Source organism: Lactuca virosa, chromosome 5 (genome assembly GCF_052849685.1).
Source record: "Lactuca virosa cultivar CGN04683 chromosome 5, Lactuca_virosa_CGN04683_v6, whole genome shotgun sequence".
Classification (NCBI taxonomy): Eukaryota; Viridiplantae; Streptophyta; class Magnoliopsida; order Asterales; family Asteraceae; genus Lactuca; species Lactuca virosa.
The window spans coordinates 254,593,081-254,618,828 of NC_136430.1; the positions used below are offsets into that span (position 1 = coordinate 254,593,081).

At 37.8% G+C, this 25,748-nt stretch overlaps 1 protein-coding gene across 1 annotated transcript; it reads left to right on the forward strand.

Moving 5' to 3' along the window:
* Positions 1 to 3,224: 3,224 nt before the first annotated feature.
* On the forward strand, positions 3,225 to 3,842 carry LOC145112626 (uncharacterized). Its single transcript, XM_079048768.1, has one exon. The coding sequence runs from the start codon at positions 3,225 to 3,227 to the stop codon at positions 3,840 to 3,842; it is 618 nt and encodes a 205-aa protein (XP_078904894.1).
* The last annotated feature ends 21,906 nt before the right edge of the window (positions 3,843 to 25,748 follow it).

Here is a 25,748-nt window from a genome sequence, read left to right on the forward strand (position 1 = left end):
TTAATAATCTTATCGATCTTAACAGTTTTAATCTCATCAATTGGTATCAGAGGAGGAGGATGTGTAAATAATACGCATCTCTTCTGTTAGAAGAAAATCCTTAGGGTTTCCGCTTTTATCGAATCTATTAGAGCCGTCATCACTTCATTGACGTTGTTCCTAGATCTCGATATTACCCTAACTCAATCTTTACAAGTCTGATTCTTGGCAGGTACGCAGATCAAATCATCATGTCTCCCGACGAATCTCAAAACAATCCAATCATCGGTATTGGCTCGACCACAAGGATTCCGATCCTGTACATTCATGAATATGATGTATGGGCTCTTCACTTTGAAGACTATGTTCTTGGTTCAGAAGATAACGGATACTTGATTTGGGAAGCCATTACTTTGGGTCCTTTCGCACACTCAGGAACCAACAGAACCATCAAGACATAGAAAGAGCTCAACCAGCTAATGGTAGATGTGAAAGAAGTCCCTCAAGATGAGAAGGATAAACTGGTTAGCAATATATAAGAAATAAGGATGATCAGATTCGCTTTACAATATGATACCTTTCGTCTGGTGAGTACGTGCACTACTGCAAATAAAATCTGGAAAAGGCTTAAGGAGTTATATTCTACCGATGAGGATCTCGAGCATTCCATCCAAACTCTTCTACTTTCAAACTTTGGTGACTTCAAGCAAAAGCATGAGGAAAGTTTTATTCAAACATTCAATCGTTATAACCATCTTCTCAGTAAGATGATTAAGCACGGTATTGGCAAAGAGGTGATCGAGCAGAAGGTCACTTTCATGAATGGCCTAAGACCCGACTGGATGGCGGTGGTTTCAATTGTTAAAGCACATGAACAGTTCAAGTCTTACTCATTGGCAAAGCTCGTAGGGATTCTCAAGTCACATGAAAGTGTTGTTACAAAAGAGTCAAAGGTTGTTTCTAGTTTGGGCTCTTTGGCTCTCGTGGCTAAAGGTAAATCTGTGGATGATGAAGAACCTGAGACTGATCTCTCAGAATGTGATCTCACTTGTGAGGAGTATGCTCTAATGGTGTCTAACCCCAAGCGGTTCGCAAGGAAGAAATTTCCTTCTGCTAAGAACCGAAATTTTCAAGGGAGTTACAGCTCCGAGAAGGCGGAGGAGGAGAACAAAAATACTCCTCAGAAGGATGAAGAGAAGAAAGAAGAAAAGCTAGTTGGTAACTTTGGGTATGACTGCCATTACTGTCACGGGCAGAATCACTTGGCGAAGGATTGTATGTTACGAAAGATGAATGAGAAGAAAGAGGGAGAAGATGATGAAGCTTACTTCAAGCGTAATCTGGAGGAAATCCAAAAGAAGAAAGCTAATGATAAATCCATGCCTGCTTTGATTGTGCAGGAAGATGATGCAGAGAACGAGTTCGGTGGAGTAGAGGTTTGGTCTACTGACTCGGAAGATGAAGAAGTTCGCAAGCCCACACATGGCAGGGCATTTGTTGCGAAGGAAGAAGGCTCTGATATTACTAGCAGATGTCTGATGGTGACAGCTGGTGTGTCACAAATGAGAGCCAACACAAAAGATGGCGGGTGTGAAGAAGCGAATGAGAGGGAAGACAAATGCTTTAACACAAAACCAATCGGAGACCAGATCAATGAGTGTGATTAGTTGATCAAGAAGGTAAATTGCATCCTTGAAACTCTTAAAATACCCATATCTAACTATGAAAAAGATTTAAATGATTTAAAATTCACCTTCTCTAGTTTAAGTGGTAGCCTAAAACAAACTCGCCTCACAAATTCTAACCTAACTGATCAACTTAGCAGGGTATCTTCCAAAAGTGAGGAGCGAAGGATGTGGATAGAGAAGAAGGAATTAGAGTTGGTTAGAGGAAGAGATGAACTAATTTATTTGCAACGTGACAATTTAAAGTTTTTGAAACAAAGGAATATTTTTTGCTTAATTGTTAAACGTCTTTATTCCAATATTACTCAGTTGTATTTAAATTGTGAATTTGGATATAAAACTCACAAAATGATTTTGCCTTTCCTTGAGTTAAAGGAAGACGAAATAGATGCTGATTGCTATAAGTGTGAATCAATTGTCTCATCAGAAGAAACTTCTGACTCCTACAGAATTGGACTAGACAAAATTAAGTCGTTTATTAAGTCCAAAGATGAAAGTCCATGATATTGTGGTTTGAGCTAGGCATCAATTTTGTATAGGGTGGGAGTGTGTGTAATGCAGTAGTGTTGCTTAAACTTAGTGTGCGTATGCTGCCCCACATGTGTGTGCGGCCGCACACAGCGTGTGTTGCCACACATGTGTGTGCGGCCGCACACAGAGTGTGTGGCTGCACACTCATGTGTGTGCGGCCGCACACAGCGTGTGCTGCCACACATGTGTGTGCGGCCGCACACACTGTGTGCGGCCGCACATACGTGTGTGGCTGCACACTCATGTGCTGGTGAGGGGTCTATAAATAGGGGATGATGTTGTGTCAGTGCGGGGTTGCTGAACAGTGTAGTGTGTGTACTTTCAAGGTGTACCTGACATTTATGAGCAATAGATGTGTGCATGCTTGATGTTATTTCTCTTCTACTCCTTCTACACTCTATTTGATTGATATTTGCTTTCATTGATTACTAATTTGGATCCTTAATTGGGGACTTACAATTGGTATCATAGCCAAATTCAGTATCAATTTGAAGAAGATATCAACCATTTTTTCCAGATCTGGAGCTTATTCGATTTTATTTTGAAAGGATTTTTGGTTTTTGGATAGATCGGGGCAAATCAAAGGGGGTTTCTTCTTTAAATTTTTCCTAAAAACGAGTTTTCGATCAAGTTTTTTGAGCAAAAAGAGTGAAAAACGGTATTTTCTTCTGGTGACTGTTGAAGGTTTGCTGGTGAACTGTTGAAGGTTTGCTGGTGAAATTGTTTGAAGGTTTGCGGTTAAAAGTGTGTGCGGTTGAGTTCTTGTTTGTGTGCGGTTAAGGTCTGTGTGCGGTTAAGGTTTGTGTGCGGTCAAAGACTTGAGGGTGTGCGGTTGAGTTGAAGTGTGTGCGGTTACATGTGCAGTTAAAGTGTTTGCTGTCAAGAACTGTGTGTGCGGTTGCGATTGTGTTTGATGTCAAGAACTGTGTGTGCGATTAAATTTACTGAATTAAATTCGAGTAGTGTTGAGTGTGCTACTTAGTGTGCGGTTGGATTTGCGTGTACGGTTAAGTGTAATTTGGTAACAAAATGGAACCTCAAAGCATGATTGCTCATCAAGAATTGGATGCAATTATGGGAACTACTACTCGAATTCCACGATTACTTTCAGCTGAAGGATTTCTTGAATGGAAATATCGAATTGAAAAGTATATCAAGATGAAAGATTTCAAAATTTGGATAAGTATTTTAAGAGGTCCGATTCGGATTACAACAACTCTAGAAGATGGTATTGTAACTGACAAACAAGTTGAAAACTACACTGATGATGACTTTGAAAGAGTCGAGGAACAAGAAAAGGCACTTGCTACACTCACCATGGCACTGTCTCCTGAGATTGCTCAAGGATTTCATGAATACACATCAGCAAAGGCACTGTGGGAAGCACTCATAGAAGTCTACGAAGGAAATGAAGACATGAAGCAAAGCCGACAAGACATGCTCAGACAAAAATTCAACATGTTTAATTACGTCTTGGGAGAATCACTGGAAAATCAATTTCAAAGGTTTATTACCCTAACAACTGAAATAAGCTCCGCGGGTGTGATGGTTACACGGTCCGAGATCAACAAAAAGCTGCTAAATTCTCTTCCAAAATCTTGGGACATGAATGTCTCAGTGATTAAAAAGACTAAAGACCTGAATTGATTGAGCTTAGCCGAAACAATGGCAATCATCAAAGCTTGTGATCTTGATGATAAACAAAGAGAGATCAACCATGTCAACTCATACTCTACAGCTAATCTTGGAATTCAAAACAACAACACAGCTTTCTCAAGTTTTACCACTCATCAAAATTCTCAAGTTCAAGTTCCTCAAGTTCAACCTTATGCAGCTCATCAAAACATACCATACAACATATCTCAAATGCAACAAACTCAAGTCCCTCAGTCTCAAAACATATCTCAAGATGGTTCTAGTGTTGGTTCTTCCACAGCTGTTTCAGTTCAAACTCATGGAATTGGTTCTCAAAGTTCATCTGCAAGTGAAAAAGAGGATAATATGGCTTTCGCTATTGGATTAGTGAACTGTTACAATGCCTTTGTGGCCGTAGAACTATCTCCACAACTCTCATTCGCTGACCTCGACCAAATTCATCCTGAGGATGTGGAAGAGATGGACATTACTTGGCAAATGGCAATGGCAGTATTCAGGGCTAAACAATTCTCCAATAAAACGGGAAAGAACAACTGGGGTGTAAATTCTGACAAGAAAATGGGATTCAGTAAAGGAAAGTTGCGTTGCTATAATTGTCATGAACCTGGACACTTTGCAAGGGAATGTCCAAAACCCGATCAACGAGAGAACTCTGAAAGAACCATGGTGCCAGTGACTTATGTTCACAGCAACAACAAAGGATCATCTTCAAACAATCAGTCTGCCAATTTGGCAATGGTGGCCCAATCTTTTAGCTGGGAAGATCAAATTCAGGCCCTAAACATTTCAGGACCTGAAAAAGCAAATCTTGCTCAAATCAAGGATGAAGTTGAAGAAGAAGCAGAGACAGATGCAGAAGAAGAAATGATGAATCTACAGTTTGCATTCCTGGTGCAAACTACTCTAAAACCGGTGAAATCTGAGGTTAGTGAATTTGGTTGTTCTCAGTCTTGCATTAAAACTGTTAAATTTTTTAGAGATCAAATTGAGATAATCAAAAGAGAGAACGAGGACCTGAAATATGAGGGATACACACTTAGGAAAAATCAAAAGCCCTTAAAGACTCAGTTAGAAAACAAAACAAAGGATTTTAAAAAATTGCAAGAGGATTACAGCAACAAATGTGAGAATTATGATCATTTCAAAAGAAAATTTGCTGTTGTAACCGTGGAACTTGACACATTGAAAAATCGTTTTGAAAATGATGAATTTAATTTCAAAAAATACGATGGGTCAAGTGAAACAATTGCAAAAATGATCGAAGGTCAAATGCACTGGAGAGATATCACTCATGGTAATCAAATAAAAGTTGGACTAGGATTTTAGAGTGTTCCCCCTCCCTTCAATCATACCTACACTGTTATTCCTTTGTCTCAAGAAGAAATTGACAGAGAACCTCACATGGTATACGGAAAGTCAGCTTCTGATCAGGTAATACAGTCTAATAATGATAGTTTGCATACTAACGTTTCTACCTCAAGTGTAGATACATCAGTAGTTCAGAGGGAGCATGAAGATGAAACGCTTAAGTCAAATAATCATGTGTCTAAATTTGGTGTTACTTTCTGTGATGAGTCTGTATCAAAATCAAACGCTAATATTTTTGTGTCTGGTGGTGTATTATTTCAGTCTGATAATTCTGTTAATGATGGTGTTGTTTCTGATAAAACTGCTAAATCTGATTTGAATATCTCTACACCTTCCACATCTGCTTCAAAATCCTGTGATGGTTCTTGCAAGTGTGGAAGTGTTAAAAATGAAAAAGGAAAGAATAAATCTGTCGATAGCAGTGCCAAAACCATTGATAATAAACAAATATGTTTTAACTGTGGCACTGCTGGACACATTGCAAGAAATTGTATGAACTGGATGTTTGTTTCTCATATAACAAAAAGAGGAGAGAACGAATTTCGGGGACGATCTTTAACTAGAAAAACCCCCAGAACTCATTCTCGAAATGGTGACTTGAACACTAATCCAAAGAAGAAAATGATAAATACTCAAAAGAACAAACAGGTTTTTTGTAAATTCAACAGTAGTTTGCCAAAATCAACTCAGGCTAAGCCTAAGTCGAATTTGTCAAAGAGCAGGACCGGATCTTCAAACTCTTTGAGTAGAAAATCCACTGGCTCGAAGCAAACTAACAAAATTTCAAAATCTAACTTTCAGTGGACTCCAAAATTAACTTCAGTTCAGTCACCATTAATCTCTAAATCAAATGAAAAGAACGAATCAAATGAAAAATCTGTGAAAGGAAAGGGTCAACCCAGGATTGTGATGACCTGGGTCCCCAAAACTAAATGATTCCGCTCATCGTGCAGGGATAGTTGCGGAGGAATGTCGTCAGACCCTGGTATGTCGACAGCGGCTTCTCCCGGCACATGACTGGAGACATATCCCAATTGCACGACATTCAAACTTTCAATGGAGGATATGTTTCCTTTGCGGGCGGAGAGGGCGGAAAAATAACTCAGAAAGGAACTGTTTCAAATGGAGTGCTGAGTTTTGAGAATGTTAACTTTGCTCCAGAATTAAAACACAGCTTGCTGAGCGTTTCCCAGATTTGCGACAAGGGTTACTCCACTGATTTCACAGATAAAGAGTGTCTGATCTTAAATCCAGGCGTTGTCATTCTAGATGATTGGATTCTTGTAAAATCTAAGCGGGATGGAAATGCCTATATTATAGACATGAACAGCAATATCCCCGACGAAGTCACTTGCCTTTTCTCCAAAGCTTCTGAACAAAATGCGATGTTGTGGCATCGTCGTCTCGGCCACGCTAATGCAAAGAACCTGAATCGGCTTGCAAAGAACGAAATGGTCCGAGGATTACCTGTCAGAGATTTCATTACATTTGAAAAATGTGTTTCCTGCGCTCAAGGAAAACATCATAGGAAACCTCACTTTCCAAAGCAGATTAACTCCATTAGTCATGTGCTCGAGTTGTTACATATGGATTTATTTGGTCCGGTTAATGTTCTCAGCATCAATCGCAACTCATAATGCCTCGTTGTGATAGACGATTTCTCTCGGTTTACTTGGGTCTTCTTTCTGTCCAACAAAGCTGGGATCACTGACCTCATCAAAAGACTCATTGTGATGATCGAAAATCAGACCAACAATCTAGTGAAAGCGCTGCGTTCTGACAATGGAATAGAGTTCAAGAACGCCGTTCTTGACCATTTTTGCGCTGAGAAAGGGATTGTGCGTCAGTTCAGTTCTGTTCGAACACCTCAACAAAACGGGGTTGCCGAACGCAGGAATCGAACTCTTAAAGACGCCGCAAGGACGATGCTGTGTGATTCCAAACTTCCTGTGTTCTTTTGGGCGGAGGCAACTAACACGGCGTGCTATGTTCAGAATCGCGTGCTGATTAACAAAGCCCAAATGAAAACACCGTACGAAATTTTATACGGATGCAAGCCATCTGTCAGCCATTTCAGAGTATTTGGCTGCCCTTACACCCTTCTTCACTTGGAATCCAACCCCAAATTCAATGCAAAAGCCGATGATTGTTACTTTGCTGGATACGTTGCTCGTACTGCATACAAGGTTTATAACAAGAAGACGAAACAGATTGTGGAGTCTTACGACGTTCGTTGGCTTGAAGAAAATAAGACAGACGCTAGAGTGGGTCCAGATTGGTTATTTGATTACACATCTCTTTTCAAATCATTCAATGTGTCGTCGGATAATCAAGTAGGGTCTACATCTAGTTCGAAAACCATTTCTGAAGACGAAGACGAAGAAGTTGTTTACAGACCACCATTGGTTTCTTCTGATTCTCCGGCGGTGTCCTCTCTTCAAACCGATTCTTCTGAGTCCTCCCCTCAACAACCTTCTCCTGATGCTGACGCTACTCCTCTAACTCCAGTGGAAAGAGAGTTAATGAACCAAGAGAGTTCCGCTGCAACTACAAATCTGATGGAACTTCTCTTTCCGGAAAGAATCGCTGATGAGTTTGTAGCAGATCCGACAAACGAACCTGGTTCTTCTTTTGTGGATCATTCAGCAAATGAAGGAATGGTTAACATTCATACTCTTCCAGTCACTGTCAATGATGTCAGCTACGAGATCCCTGCACGCATTCAGTGCGACCATCCAATAGAGAACGTCATTGGCCAGCTGGGCGACGGTGTTCAAACGAGAAGCCAGAGTGGAGATGTTAATACATGTCTCTACTCTTGCTTCATTTCTCAGATTGAGCCCAAATCTGTCGAAATGGCTCTGAATGAGCCCAGCTGGGTTGACGTCATGCATGATGAACTTAATCAATTCGAGAAACTCGGGGTTTGGAAGTTGGTGGAGCTGCCAAAAGGAAAGAAATCTCTTGATACCAGATGGGTCTTTCAGAACAAGCAAGACGACTCAGGTGTAATTGTGCGTAACAAGGCGAGATTAGTAGTTCGCGGGTTTCGGCAGATTGAGGGTCTTGATTATACGGAGGTTTATGCTCCGGTGGCACGCTTGGAAGCTATTCGTATTTTCCTTGCTTATGCTTCCTACATGAACTTCACCGTATACCAAATGGAGGTCAAGACGGCTTTCTTGTACGGAAAGGTCAAGGAGGATATTTATGTCGACCAACCACCCGGTTTCGTTAATTCAAAGCTTCCCAACCATGTCTACAAGTTAGACAAAGCTTTGTATGGGCTGTATCAAGCTCCTAGAGCTTGGTATGCTACCCTAACTAAGCATTTGCTCGATCACGGCTATTCCCGAGGCACCATTGATCAAACCTTATTTATCAAACATGTCGGTCCGGATCAAATTCTTGTTCAAATCTATATGGACGACATTATTTTCTGGTCGACAAGCCATCAACTTTGCAAAGAGTTCGAGGAGGTGATGAAGAAGCGGTTCGAGATGAGTTCGCTTGGGGAAATGACCATGTTTTTTGGGGCTTCAGGTCAAACAATCTTCAACCGGAATCCTTATTCATCAAGCAAAGTATGTGGATGATATGCTGGAGAAGTTCGGGTTTCGAGACGCGAAACCTACTCTTACACCCATGGCGGAGAGACCGTTACTGGCTCCTGATCTTGAAGACGAATCTGTAGATCAGACATACTATCGATCAATGATCGGATCGCTCATGTATCTGACTGCTAGTCGCCCAGACGTAATGTTTGCGGTCTGTCAATGCGCTCGCTACCAGGCGAATCCTAAACTCTCTCATCTTACTGCTGTTAAACGGATTTTTCGGTATCTCAAAGGCTGCCCAAAACCGGGACTTTGGTATCCGAAAAATCCCAAATTTGACTTTTATGCTTTTGCAGACAGCAACTATGGCGGGTGCGAGCTTGATAGAAAATCGACTTCAGGAGGATGCCAATTTCTGGGAGATAGACTGGTCTCATGGCAGTGCAAGAAGCAGCATACCGTCTCTACCTCAACAGCAGAAGCAGAATACGTTGCTGCGTCTGCCTGTTGTTCTTAAGTCATATGCATCCAACATCAGCTGTTGGATTATGGTTTGAATTTTCAAGAAACCCCTATTTTCTGTGATAATGAGGTTGCGATCCAAATTGCCAAAAACCCAGTCCAACACTCAAAAACCAAGCACATCGACATCAAAATTCATTTTATCAGAGATTGTTATGAGCGTTCGCTCATTCGGCTAGAACAGGTTCACACTGATAATAATGTGGCAGATCTGTTCACCAAGCCGTTCAACAAAGCTCGATTCGATGTGCTGGTTAATTTTCTGAAAATGATTCGTTTTGAGGATTAAAACTCTTTGGTTAAACTTAGGATTAAATTTGCGCATTTTGGTCATTTCATTCTCTTCCATGCACAAATTTAGGGGGAGAAATAAACAAAAATCCAAAAACATAAAAAATTCAGAAAAATCAAAAATATTGTCGCTGTTAGTTCTACTTGTGACTGGGAAGTGATATTATCAAGTGATAACAGGCAATCTGAGTCTGCGTAACGTACCCAAAGTTGAAGGGTCTTTACTCTGGATTGATGCGCCGGTAGGCACGAAAGATTTTAAATGGACTTGACAAGGCAGAGTTGAACTTAAGAATTTTTTTAAACTTAACATATCTTGACCTAGTTAGATCCGTTTAGCCTGACAATACAACGCACGTATAGGTTGAGCAGGGAGATATATATGGGAATCCACTCGTCACATTAATTGAACCCGTACTTGGAACCGTGGATTAACTTTTCCTCGATGTGCGGATTCTGTCCTTAATTCCGGTATTGATGGGGCGACTGGTAAATTACGATGAGTTAGGTCTGTAGAAAATTGTTTTTCTTTTTCTTCTTATCTGTCAGTCATATGTTGCCTCCTTTACGTGATTGGAAGAAATCCGACCTGGACTGCAACATATGCAAATCTATTTCTCTGCAAATTATATATATGAAACTCCTCCTATCTGTTAGCCATATGTTGTCTCCTTTGCGTGACTCATAATCCGACCTGGTACACAGCATATGCAACCTTCTACTTCTCAATCCCTCTAAAACTATAATTAATAATAATTTGAATCCATCTTCTTTCTTAATGATTTTCTGCTCACCCGATGTAAGGAGTACTCTGGAAGTTCTTGATTATTGGGGTATATCAGGAAGCGGGAAACATGTTCCAGTACAATTAAAATTGAACTCACAAAGATTGTCTATAGATCTCGCTGCTCAATTTAGGTGGACAACAATATCCCTGGTCGTCGTCAGCTGAATGGTCCTTAAGATATAGTATCTAGGAACTTAGGATCAGATATAGTATCTAAGAACTTAAATTCACTTGTCTTGTAACAAATAGTATGTCCAAAAATCTGTCACAAATTTTTCGTGTTTAAGTGGACCTCAATACCGACGATCGACCAGATAAAGGTGTGAAGATGAAAGGTACCGATAAGCGGATTAAGACTGTCTAACAACTTTGATCCCACGTCTCAAAAGGTTAAACAATTTATAGGATTAAATCTAAAATTTAATTTTTGTCGTTATTAGTATTTCCATTTTATTTTATTTTATTCTATTTTATTTTTATTTTTATTTTTATTTTTAAGCTTAGTTTTAATTTTAAAATTCTTAAGAAAAATTAATTTTAAAATTTAATCCTCAAAATGGTTTGTTTTTTGAAAAATGTTTGAGTTTGGGTCTTGGTTGTTGATTATTAAAAGGTTGAAGGGGGAGAATTGAAATTTTTTTGGTATATATATAGGGTGTGTGCGGTGGGAATGTCACCGGCACTGTTCTCATTTTCTTTTCCCTCAACCGCACACAGCTCTCATTCTCTCTCTCTCTAACATTAATTTTTTCTTGAAATCAAAGCTCTTTACTGGTAATTCTTATGAACTCGACTCCGAAATCAAAATTCTTTTATGAGAAATCGATGATAGTTTGTTGTTTAATCGAAGGACTAAGTGTTTTGATTGTAAGTGCGACCGCACAGGGTTTGTGCGGCCGCACATAGCGTGTGCGGCTGAACCGTGTGCAGCCACTCCTTTTCTTGAACGATTCGGCGTGTGCGGCTGAACCATGTGTGGCCACTCCTTTTCTTGAACGATTGGGCATGTGCGGCTGCAGCTGCACACATGCACGTGTGCGGCTGTGTGCACTCTCATGTGCGGTTGCACAAATCATCATTTTTGCCCTAATGATTGCTTGTGTTTCTTCTCAGGTTAAGATGGGAGATCTGTAATTTGGTAAGGTTCACAACTCTGCTGTTTTCCTTGAAGATCCTCCTGCAGCTCACAATGATTTAAAATTCATTGTTGATGGTCTTAAGAAATGCTGTCTGGTCCATGCATTCACAACTTGCCCTGCAATTTACCAGAATCTGATCAAAAACTCATTGAAGCTACTGTTGAAGGAAAGAAAATTCAAGGATGAAAAACTCATTGAAGCTACTCTGGAGAAGTGTAGTTGTGACGAAAGATAACAAGGATGAAAAACTCATTGAAGCTACTGTTGAAGGAAAGAAAATTCAAGTGTCACAAAGCATTATTCGGGAAGCTCTCCAAATTAATGATAGATCTGATTACCATATGGAGATCGACATTCATCAAGCCCAGGATGTGTTAGACCAGATGGGTTATGAAGGAACGTATCCCCCTACCATCAAGAAACTGCTTCCTCCTTGTTGGAAATATCTGGCTCACGTGTTTATGAGCTGTATTTCTGGCAGGAGATCAGGTGCAAATGAAATCTCCTCAGCCAACACAGGAGCTATCACAACATTGGCTGCAGGATTGAGTTCAACTTTTCAAAGTTTATAATGCATGAGATGGTACTAAATCTTGAGGGGAGCAAGAGGGATACATTTTTTATGTACCCCAGATTTCTGCAAATCATCTTCAATGTGATGCATCCGAGCTACGGAGAGGAAACAAAACGTTGGATCTTAAATCTGTTGGTCCAAATGCTTTCGGATTAATGAAACAAAAGAGAGGTGGAAAGTTTGTTTATGAAGGAAAGTCCCACTGATTAAATTCGGAATATTTGAAGAAAGTAATCAATCAGGATCAAAAGATCAGTCCATTTCTTCGGAGCCTGAAGACATTGTGCATTCATCCTCTGAGCCAGAAATTGTAGAGGTTCATGATTCTCCTTCAGCTATAGTGGCTGAGGAACATGACCATCAAGAGGAGGATGAAACAAAATCAGATCACGATGATGATGATGATGATGATCTTTATAGTGACATAGATTTTTTGAAGGAAATTGATTTTACAGGGATAAGTGATGACATCCCCACACACATTGAGTTTGATCTCAATGATGAAGATTTTGGTTCCATTCCTGAGATCTCCAGCGGCTGCTTTAATAAAGTCAATGAAGTTGCTTCTTCAGCAACCAAGACTAGAGATGAAGGAAACGCTCTCAAAATTTTGCTCTCCTTACCTAAGCCCACGAAGGTTACATCAAGTCAAGGAGATGTGATTACGGAGATTCCTCCCTCTGTATCAACTATCTCTACATCTGCTCCGGTCGTTTTTTGAATCGACTCAGCCCCAGACCTCCCAGTTCTCCATGGAAACAAGTCAATCAATTGCGAATCTGGAGGTCCCTATCGTGAGTAGTGCACCTCAGTTTTTCTCCACCGTCACTACTGCTACTGCTTACTCCCCACCAATTCATGAAGGCCCAAGCACTATGTATGAAACAGGCGGCGCATCCTCTATCCCAGAATATTCTCCTACCAGACCGTCAATGGATGAGGCCTCAATCAGACTAGCAAATTACCTGGCCCAACCAATTCCTACCTCTTCTCGTGGAAAAGGAATATCATTCAGAGAAGAGCACACAGGTGATGACGATTCTTCTTCGTCTGATCTTCAACAAGAAATTGGGATTCTCCGACAGGAACTCATTGAGAAGACCATTCAGATGGATCAACTCACTTCTTATGTTGAAGAGCTCATAGCAAATGATGAGGAGAAGACAAAGCAGATTAATGATCTACAGACGAGTCTTGGTTCAGTAACTGCTATCTACTTCAATCTCAAGAACGTTCTGTATGAAGCTTTTGGAGAAAAAGTCAAGGCCCTTTTTCGGCAGCCTCATGGAATCGATGATCCTCCCACATCCCCCACACAGTCTGAAGACCTTCCAGTCAATCCACCTGCTCCTAGAACAACCACTGTTGTCAACAGATTTGAAAAGGAGCCAGAAGGAAGCAGAGCCCACATAAAAGTCAAACAGGGAAAAAGATCCGTAACTGCCAACGAGAAAGAAGGCTTACTCTTCATGAAAAACTCTAATGAGAATCGCAAGGCAAAAGACCCTGTTTTGACTGTGACTGACCTAAAGAAAAGAAAATTTGGTGACGAGTATGGAGATAGATCTGGAATCCGAATGTGGGCCTATGATCCTGAGTCTAATCCATGGGTGGTTAAAAGAAACTTTGGTCGTTCAGAGCACTACAAGAGCACTCATGATTTTAACTCATGGACCAAAGTTGATCTAGCCGAATTATCCAGGGCCCCATTCCATAATCCCTCAGAAGATCCAAGTGCTACGAGCTTCAAGCAGTTTCTGGAAAGGCAGGTCAGAGATAACTTCCCTTCAATGAAGACAGCAAAAGCACTGGTTCTGAAAGACAAGGACATCATTGATCCTGAAACAGAACGTCCAATGAAGATCATTCTCTGGCCTGCGACAAAACAGCAAAAGGAAATTCCTATTCCTCAACACTTCCAGGAGGGATACCTTGATAATATGGAATTTTGGGCATATAATAACGAAACTGCGACTACTGCCATTAAATTCAAGGATCGAGATGAAGTCTTGAGATTAATCAGTGCCAAAGATCTTCTTCGATTCAGAGAAAGAGATATCCGCACTCTGGCTCGTCACCAGATTATATGTAGAAAGGATGTTATGGAGGCTGCTGCTAAAGAATTTACTGCGATGGTGGCTACAATCATTAATGGAAGGATGTGGATGGGCTCCATGGGAAGATCTGACATGATGTTGTATGAGAAGCCAACAGAGTGCAGATCAAAACTATGCTAGCCTCAAACCAAGGGGGAGATTGAAAGTCCATGATATTATGGTTTGAGCTAGGCATCAATTTTATATAGGGTGGGAGTGTGTGTAATGCAGTAGTGTTGCTTAAACTTAGTGTGTGTGTGCTGCCACACATGTGTGTGCGGCCGCACACAGCGTGTGCTGCCACACATGTGTGTGCGGCCGCACACGCGTGTGTGGCTGCACACTCATGTGCTGGTGAGGGGTCTATAAATAGGGGCTGATATTGTGTCAGTGCGGGGTTGCTGAACAATGTAGTGTGTGCACTTTCAAGGTGTACCTGACATTTATGAGCAATAGATGTGTGCATGCTTGATGTTATTTCTCTTCTACTCCTTCTACACTCTATTTGATTGATATTTGCTTTCATTGATTACTGATTTGGATCCTTAATTGGGGACTTACAAAAGGCCACAAGGACATGCTCAAAAACTTACTGGATGAAAATGACAGATTGAAAATAAAGACCGAAACTGTACAGAAATTTGACTTGTCGAGTTCTATGTTGAGATCAGATAAAAGGATCAATGCTGAAAACACATCTGAATTTGATGAGGATAGTTACATGAATGAAATATCTATAGAGGATGAGGTTGACTGTTCTGAATTTATTAAAACTGAAACCGAACCAACAAAAGTCCTTATATCTGAAAACTCTGTTGAGTTCGCTCGAATGTCTAAGGACAAGGTCAAGTTCCTGAAAGTGAAGGTTGTGGTATACGAAAAGGTACAAACCGTACCAAATCAGGTGTATACTACCACTAGAGTTACTAAGGATCATACAGTTGAGATAACTATCATAGTAGATGAAGATAATGCTGATGACTGTGATGAGTATTTTTGGTTAGCCCCAATCTTCAATGCTGATGAACCCAAAGGTTAGTCGGAACGAACCTCATGGAGAGTAAAAGGCAGATACGTAGATGAACCACTAAATAAACCATCAAGGTTCGATAAAGCTAGTACAAGTCGTACCAAGGACGTAGGAAGTAAATCTTCAAAAGGTTCAAGCGAACCTCACTCAGTAAGAGCCGAACCTCAGTCAGTAAGAACCGAACCTCATGCCAAGAAGGCGAAGCCGAATGTGAATATTCACAAATCTTCCAAGCAACTTGCAGAGCAGAAACGTCAACGAAATAGGAAATATTAGAAAAATCTCAATGAAAGGAAGCAGTTTTGGCAATCCCAGAACTCCAACTATGTACGTAAAGAGAAAGATTCCAATCATAAGATGAAAGTACATCCACAAGCGAAACCCAAACAGTGTTCTGACTGTAGTTCCTACGCTTCACAGAACAAAATCGCAGTTTCGCTCATAAGTCAACAGTTCCAAAAAGGTTTTCTGAGAAACCCAATCCTCCTCACTCTCTACCAAAGAAAACTCCTATAAAGTATGTTAAAGGGAAAGGAAAGCTCGTCTCAGATTCTGAAGTCCAAACAAAGAAGACAACCCCTAACCCTAGGAAGGAAAAGAAAGAATTTGTTAAGAATCAACCTAAAGAAAAACAAACTGATTCTAACAAAACAAGGAACAAAATCAAAGTCTTTACCATCAAAAGGACAGACGAAACAACTTTAATAAAACAAATGTATATGCTTGATCTTTCTGTTGCTTTTCCTTGTTCTGTAAAAGGCTCACCGGGACCCAAGAAACTTTGGGTTCCTAAATCCGCTTAATTTTTGCAGGTCATACGTGACGAGCAGTTTGACGATGAATGGTATATTGATAGTGGCTGCTCTCGTCACATGACAGGAAGAAAGGAAGAGCTGAGAGAGTTTCGTGCTCTCAAAGATGGAGGATGTGTAAAGTATGGCAATAATTCTTTTCGAACAATAAAAGGATACGGGATGATCACAAATGGAGAGTTCTCTATTCGGAAGGTGGCTTACGTGGAAGGATTGCAACACAATCTAATTAGTGTTTCCTAATTAGTTGTGGGATCTGGCCTGAAGGTATCCTTTGATGATGAAGGATCAGAAATTATAGAGAAAAAGACGAAAGCAGTTTAATGAAGTCACAGCGAAAAGGGGAGATGTATCCCCTAAACATAAATCCCATAAGAGGGAAGCCTGCTATATGTCTGCAAACGAAGGCTCACGTCGATGAAATCTGGCTATGGCACCGAAGGCTATCGCACCTTAACTTCAAAGACATCAACAAGCTAGTTCTTGGTGATCACGTGCGAGGCTTCCTCTCTTGAAGTTTGATAAGGATACATGTGTGCAGCATGCGAAATGGGGAAACAAAGCAAAAAGAGTCATCTAACTCTTGTAAACACAAAGATCATCGAGCCTCTTGAGCTTCTTCATATTGATCTATGTGGAACATCTGCAATCAAAAGTGTCGGTGGTAGTAAGTACATTCTTGTTATTGTTGACGATTTTTCTCGTTTCACTTGGGTATATTTTCTTAAACAGAAATCAGAGGCCACTCCAAAGCTGAAGAACTTTATAAACCAAGTGGAAATTCATTTGCGAAAGCTGGTTCGCAACATCAGAAACGACAATGGGCTGGAATTTAAAAACAAAGAGTTTGAACAATTCTTAGCCAAAAAGGGAGTAACTCACAACTTTTCTTCTCCCTACACTTCACAGCAGAATGGCATAGTTGAAAGACGCAACCGTTTCTTATGTGAAGCAGCCCGAACCATGCTTGGTTTCGCCTTTTTACCTTTGTATTTATGGGCTGATGTAATCGCCACAACTTGCTACACTCAAAATAGATCCTTCTTGAATAAGCGATTCAACCTTACTCCATATGAAATCTTAAATAATCGCAAACCTAACGTCAAGTTTTTCCTTGTCTTCGGTTCCAGGTGTTTCATCTTTAATTCTAAAGAAAACCGAAACAAGTTCGACGTGAAAGCAGACTGTAAGTCCACAATCTTCTTGTGTATTAATCAGATCCGTGTGATGGTGCGGAATCCCAATCAAACGGATGATGCCAGATCAGAATAGAAGAGAAGGAGAAGAAGAAGATGATGAATCTTGTATGAATTGCTATGAATTAAGATCCAGATACAAGATTCACACACATACACACTAAAGCTCCTCTCTTCTCTCTCACTTTCTCTCTCTAGAACACCTTGGGTTTCACACACATAAGCTCTCCACCTTCCTACAATTATGCACTCCTCACCCTATATATAGTAGACATGGTCCGTGAATGGGTTTACGGTCGTAAACACAACCGTAAACACGTATACGGCCGTAAACACCAAGCTGTTTACGGTCCAAGACACAAAAATACATTTTCCTAGAAGAGTAAAGTATAAGCCATAATTTTAGACCCAACAATCTCCCCCTTGGTTTATAGCTTTCTTTTCTAATTGACCCAACAAGCTCCCCCTAAAAAGTAGTTGGATTTTCTTGTCAATCTTCATTGGGAGGTTAGCTTCAGCGTTAATCTTTGATTTCTTCACAGCTTCAAGATGAACTTGATGAATCTTCAATGAATGACTTCATCTTGCGCAGTTAGGCTTTTCTTCAAGATTTGGCTTTGAACGCATGTTGGGTGAGGAGGCTTCTTGAAAAGATTCTTGAAAGATAGCGTTTTCAGCTTGAGAATCTTCAGAGAGAATATTAGAGAGAACTAATCTTCTGGATCACTTCAGCAGGTTCATAGATAGCAGCAGACTGATTGAGGAGGATTCAATGCAATCCGTCACATAATCTTCAATTGCAGCTTCACCTTGCTTCTGGGGTTGAAGGATTGAATGTTGAAAGAATAATCTTCATTTCTTGCTCCTTGGAATGAGAATTCTTCGATGCTCACGGATGAAGCCTTGGCTCAGAAATCTCGATACAGTCTCCATGAGTCTCATCTACATCTGAATTCACTTTTCAAGACAAAACAAAACTAAAAGAAAACTTAGCACACAATATTTTTGGATTTTTCATATTTTCTGAAAAAGAAATAAAACAGAAATAACACAATTTTGGGATTTTTTAATTTTATGATTTTTGTTTGGTTTTTAAAATTTTTAATTCTCCCCTAATTTTTAAATTAGAAGAACACTATGAACAAACTTAACAAAAACAAAAATAATAGCTATAAGAGTGATTTGGGATCAAAGTTTTTAGACACTCTTACTCCGCTTGTCGGTACTTCAACCTTCATGTCTATGTCTGGTCGATCGCCGGTATTGTGGTCCACTTAAACACGAAAAATTATGACAAAATTAGGACATACTATAAGTGACAAGACAATGTGATCCTAAGAACTTAGATAATTTTCCTAAAAGACCATTCAGCTGACGACGACCAAGAATATTGTTGTCCACATAAATTGAGCAGCGAGATCTACAGACAACCTATAAGTGTTCAATTTTAGTTGTACTAGAACGTGTTTCTCGCTTCCTGATATACCCGAATAATCAAGTTCTTCCAGAATACTCCTTACACCATATGAGCAGACAATTATTAAGGAAGAAGTTAGATTTAGAATGCATATGTTATACACTCAGGTCAGATCTCTTCCAATCTCGCAGAGGGTGAAACATATGACTAACCAGATTTAGAGGGATTGAGAAGTACAATGGTGCATATATTGTGTACCAGGTCGGATGGTTAATCACGCAAAGGAGACAACATTTGGCTAACAGGCAGGAAGAATTGCATAGATAGAAGATGCATAGAAATAGAGTTGCATATGTTGCAGTTCAGGTCGGATGTATTCAATCACGCAGAGGAGGCAACATATGACTAACAGAAAGAAAGCAGGAAAATAATTTCCTATAGACCTACTTTATCGGAATTCCCCAGTCGCCCTATCAATACCGGAATTAAGGACAAAGTCCGTACATCGAGGAAGAGTTAAACCACAGTTCTAGATACGGATTACTTTAATGTGACCGATGGATTATCATGTTTATCTCCTTGCTCAACCTATTTGAGCGTCATATTAGCAGGCTAAATGGATCTATCTAGGTCAAGATTTTTCAAGTCTCTAGATTCCTTAAGTTCATTAATGCCTAGTCAAGTCCATTTTAATCTCAAGTGCCTACCAGCGCATCGAACACAGAGCCTAGACAATTCAGATTATGTCCCTTACACAGATTCAGATTGCATGTTATCACATGATTATATCACTTCCCATCACATCACCTACAAGCACATTCCATAACCAACATATTTTTGGATTTTCTGATTTTCTAATGTTTTTGGATTTTTTAAGATTTTCTAATTTTTGTTTGTTTTTATTTCTCCCCCTAAACTTGTGCATAGGAGAGAAACGAAAGTAAATGCACAAATTTAAACTATCCAAAAACAAAAATTAGTCTTTAAAGCGAATCTGCTTAAGAAAAAAACTCAGGAGTATCGAGAAGAAAAACTCAAACCGTAAGTCACCGATTGAATTTGCATCCAGAAGGTCTGAGAACAGCACGCGTAATCTCAGAACAGATCCGAAAATTCTTCATGTCATTAAGCACAAACCCCATGTGTGATCCATTCCTTTCTTCCTGTAAGGGTCGAATTGTTGTAATTAGTCGAAATGTATTTTGAACTCTTCGAATATTTTGTAAAATATTTTACTAGGGCGCTTTCATTCTAAGCTTAAGTGTCTAGGCCTTAGTATATTTTTTGTATGCTTTATGTTCCCTATAAATAGGGATATTTTACTAGAGTTAGAGAAGAGTTTTTACAGACCTGTCTATTTTCTCTGTAAAGATTCGAAAGCGTAAATCAAGCTGAAACAAGATCATATTTACATCCGGTGTTCAATCTTGCATTCTTACTTGAATTCATACTCTGATTAATTCAATACTTGATTCATTGGTTCATTAATTGGTATCAGAGCGGGAATCATATCTCTGATATGATTTTCATGCTGTTCAAAAGGTTTTTGAATCAACTTTTTGATTCAAAAGTTTCCGCACTTTTTGAAAGTGAAAAATTGTCTAGATCTTAGTCTGTGATTCGATTATGCATTTGAATTGTTAAATCGAGTCTTATTCTCATCAATTCGATTTGATTCATCTAGTTTGTTTTCAAATTCTCAAATCTTTTCAAACTTCTCAAAATCATCTTCCGTACAACAATGGCGAGTTTCAATCTCAATTCGATGACCTCGTTTTCTCATATGTTAGGTTCATCAACCAAAATTCCAATGCTAATCCCTGAATACTATGATCAGTGGGCTGATCGTATGCAGGATTATTTGAATGGTCTTAATGAAGAATTATGGACATGTATCACTGGAAATGTCAATGTTCTAGTGAATGTTCAACCAATCAGATCTTCTACAACAAATTCTGGTGTTGATAATCAATCTGATCGTCTGAAGAAACTGGAGAAAAGGTGTTTGAGGGAACTGCAAGGTGCATTACCTCCAGTTGTGTACAATTACATTAGGAGTTGTACAACTGCAAATGAGGTCTGGAACAATCTGAAAGATAAGTTTCAAGGAAGTAAGAAGACGAAAATCAATTCAGTTAAAAAGTGTTTAGTTGAGCTAAAAGATTTCAGACAAAAAGAAAGTGAAACAATCGAAGTCTACTATGATCGACTGAACGAGTTAATCTATCGTTGTAATTGCCATGGAATTACCAGGACTCCAATGGAATTCAATCTCATATTTGTGATGGGTCTTCGAAAAGAATGGAGAAGCGTAACTATGATGGTGAAGAATCAGCAAAGTTTTGATACATCAACTCTCAATGATTTGTACAATCAGTTGAAAACACACGAAACTGAGGTAAATGAAATTGTTGAAGAAACGAAGCTGAATTTGGGAGGTCCAATGGCACTGGTATCAAAGATATCTGAGAAAGAAGCTGAAAATGGTGATTCTGAGGAAGAAGAAGGATTCATCATGAATTCGGATGATGAGGCAATAGCTTTTTACTCGAATAATCGTGTTAAGAAGTTTTTCAAAAAGTCGTTCAATCCGAAAACTAAGCTTGCTGAGGGAAAAGGAAGTGTTGTGAGTAAAACTGCTGATGAGGAGAAAAAGAAAGTTGAGAAGAAAGATTCGAAAATGTCTGAAGGAAAGATTGAGAAAAAGTTGAAAGGTGATGCTGGAATAGATTGTCATTATTGCAACGGTGCGAATCATCTTGCAATTGACTGTATGATTCGAAAGAAGGATGAGAGGAAGAATAAAGTCAAGGATGAGGCGTATTATGCAGAGAAGCTGGAAAAGGTTCGTGCGAAAGCTAAGAGTTTGTCATTAGTTGCAAAGGGTGAACATGAGGATGAAGATGGAACTTATCAAATCTGGTCATCTGGATCAGACGATGAAGAAATGTGAAATCCGACACATGGAGCATTGTATGCGGAAATGGAGGAGGACTCAGATGATGAGGAATTCGAAGTGAAAGTACGATGCTTCGTTGTCACACCCCGCTAAAGCGGAAACACAGGGCATGGCAGTACAAAGGGTTTCATCGCAAAAGTTAAAAGACAACACCAACCATAGTATTAAAAATCATTACAAATTCACAATGGGTTTGAACAACTTTTAAAAGAAATTACAATGTAAATTGAAATACAACACATGCGAATGCTCCTAAAAGTGAAGTGTCCCTAAGTGCCACTTACTCGATGATTCCTGAAAAAGCATGTAAAACGAGCGTCAACTATAAAAATAGTTAGTGAGTACTCACAGATAAACAAAATAATACTGGTTCCATGAATTGAAATCAAAGTTTTGATAAAAGTTTCCAATAATAAAAGTATATTGTTAAGATGAGTAAATAAGTTTGTAAAAAACAAAGTTCTTTGTCATCATGAGAGATAAGGTATGTTGCCCAAATAAGATGCAACATTCATATTCTCATGGAAGATAAAGTTCGTTACTCAAACGAGTAAACAAGTTTCATTGCTAAAATGAGCAATCAATTTCGTTGCTATAAGGAGCAAACAATTTCATTGCTAAAACATGTATATAAGTTTTCAGTAATAAAAGTCCGTTGTTGTAATGAGAAACAAAGTTCATTGCTATAATTAATAACAAGTTTATTGCTATAATAAGTAACGAGTTTGTATGTGTATGAGCAAACAATGAGTCTCAACCAAACCTATGACTGAAGCCCTATCAAGATCTATGCTTATCGTTCCATAGATGAATATGGTATCATGCACTCCAGCAATAGGGCGAGTGAGGAGTTGTCAATTCCTAATAGCGCTATCCATAATGACCATTGGCTCAAAGAGTTAATGGTTAGAGATAAGGGAAGGGCCTTAGTACGATAAGTTCTCATGTTCCGTGATGCATAGACATACATAGAGAGACATAGCAATAAAATAGCAATCATGTTTGATACAAATCAATTTAAATACAACATTCAAATAATAGTTTTTCGGGACATGCTTTTCCACCCCAAAACATAAAAACTGAAAATAGGGGAGTGCGTGAATACTCACAATGCATTGAGATGATGCAAATGGTGCCTTGAACTACGCTCCACTCGTACCACTATCGTTTTCCTACAACGATGTTACACACTAATGAGTCTCTAATCGAAATCTAACACTAGTATACATACTACTATAATAGAATTATGCCAATATTGTGTCAAAATTTAATATTGATAAGTTACAAATATTTTTCTGTGGAAATTAAGTTTCAAAGAATCAATTGTTATATAACAATTTAAGTGGAAAATTCTCATTATTGAAATGTTAATATTTAACATTTTAAGAGGTATTCCAATGATTAAATATTCAAAAACTAAATCAATTTATTTCTAAACTTTCCCAAACTTTGCATTTCAGTTTTAATTGAAGTCAAAGACCTTAAGATCAATTTTCTTGACTTTTTGATTTTTCTAATTATTTTTCACCATTTAATTCCTTGAATAATCATAAAATCATGAAAAATACTAAACAATTAATAAAAATTACCAAACTTCAGATTTTGGTTCTAAATATGTTAAAAGACTTCTAGATAAATTTTCATGGATTATGGATATGCATAACCATTTTTCATATATTTAATTCTCTAAATATATAAAAATTCATGAAAAATAGAAATCGGTTAAGAAAATGCCCCAAACTTTTTATAGTAATGTCATTACACGTACTTAACCTGGGAAAAATATAAAAATAGATTTCCAGACAATTTAACCCAATTTTATGATTTTTGAGCATTTATTCTAATAAAAATTAAATAAATAGAAAATAGTTTCCAAAATTGTCCAAAATTTTTGTAACGCTGTTATTAGTCATTATTAAGCTAGGAAAAATATAAAAATGAATTTCTAAATTGTTTATCCCAATTTTATGATTTTTGTGTATGTATTCTAATAAAAATTGGGTTTAAGTGTATTTAATCTTGGGAAAATAGAAGAAAAATAGTATACAGAAGAGAAAAATCATCAAAATTTTTATGTAGCATCCTAATGTACTAAAAGGTGTTCTGGTAAATTTTCATAATGTTTGGATGAGTAAAACTATTTTTCCTGTTTTTAGTCCATTATAAATACAAAAATCGGAAAAAAATAGGAATACATTATGAAAAATTCTGAAAATATTTGTCTAAGTGTTCCACAGAGAGTATAAGTTGCGAAAATTATTAGATACCATTTTTATATTCCCTAATGTGGTTTTATGATTTATTAGAGCTAAACAAAAAGAAAATTCAAAACCATATTAAACAGTAACAAAAATGGATGAAACTTAATGGGAGATGTTTATTAACTTAAAGGATCATCCAAGAATTTTTCCATAATTTATTTACTAGCTTAAGTATTTTATATGATTTAACACTTTATTTTCTTATTATTTTCATATAAAAATAAAAAAAATATATATTGAGCTGAAAATTTCCAGAATGCATCTTCATACAATTTGATAACAATGACAATTTGTGTTCTTATTTTTGATGTTGAACACCATGCCTAAAGGCTCAATAAATTATAGAGAAAACTTGGTTCTTGTGATTTATGTAAAGATTAGTGATGTTACTTTGATAATTTTTGCAACATGTTACAAAGACTTTTGAATAAAGATCTATTTGTACCTATTAATACATGATATTAAGAGTTCAAAATAATTTTTGAATGATTTTTAGTGATGAATAAGTCCTTTGAACATGCAACACAAAACAAATGTTCATAAGGAAAGTGCTGTTTGAGCAACAGTTTTGTAAAAATTGGTAAAAATCGAAATGTTGGAATTTTTCAGTGAGGTCAGATGGATTTGAAAGCTAACTCAAAATATTATATTTCAGAAAAAGAATCACGAATTTTGGCTAAGAAATGAGTGAGATATGACAGTTTAAAGTCAGGTAAAGAAATCTGGCAGATTGCATGCATGGTGATTGGTTAGAAAAGTGAGTTTTCATCATTTCCTTGAGTAAATCTTCTGAAATATTTTAAATATATGATGATAAACTCATATTTTAGTCATGTTTCCAGAGATCAAAAGATTAAAACTTATCAACATGTATACATGCATTTATGAACAAAATTTTGTTTCTAAAAAACTCTTAACTTGAGTTTGATGTTTTAGTCCTTAAAATCGATTTTTGCACCAAGATCATTAACATGCAACCTTGTTTATCATACATGCATGGTGTTAAAACACATCCATAATGTTCTAAAAACCATTTTAACAAAAAGAAAACAAGTTTGAAGAAGATGAAGAAGGAGAAAGTGTAAGAAAAATAGCAAAACTTGAAGGAATAGTGAAGTAGAAATCGATTTTACCTTAAAGAACACCACAAGATGATGAAGATTTCGAGTTTGAGGAGTATTCTTGGGTTTGTTTTCTGGAAAATTTCGTGGTTCTTAGAGGGAGGAAGAGAGAATGGAGTGGTGTTTGGAGAAAAAATTAGAGAGAAGGTAGAGAGAGTTTTCTAGAGAGAGAAAGAAGAGAGATGTGTGTGTGTTGGAGAATGAGAGTGTGAGAGAGAGGGATCCGAATTTTTTTGTATAATACCCCTTTCTCATTCATTTTCTTTTATAAAATTTAATTTCTTTTATAAAATATCTCAATTTTTATATAAAATGTGCACTAAAATCAAGTTTTTATTCATAAAACCTTGATTTTTGATTTATAAATTAAGGGTAAATGTTAATGAGTTAAATTTTATTTTCCTTGAATGAATTTTTATAATTTTAATTATTATAAGTTCATATTATGAGGTTCATAACTATGTTTATAGAAATTTTAAGGTTAAATTTCATAAATTTAGGTTTTTAGGGCATTTAGGGTTTTGGAGAGTTTGTAAGTCTTTGGATATCAAAATAAATTGAATCTTTGAGACTTTAAATTATTTTTGAGTTTCATAACCCTTATTCAAATTAGAAATAATGCTTCTAATTTATTTTTACCGGTTTATTGGCATTCTATGTAGCGATTCCGAGATTCAAGCGAAATTGAGGAATCAAGTATACTAGTCCTAGTATGCAACTTTGACTTAAGTTTCTATGAGACTTTGACCTAATTTCTACTACTAAGT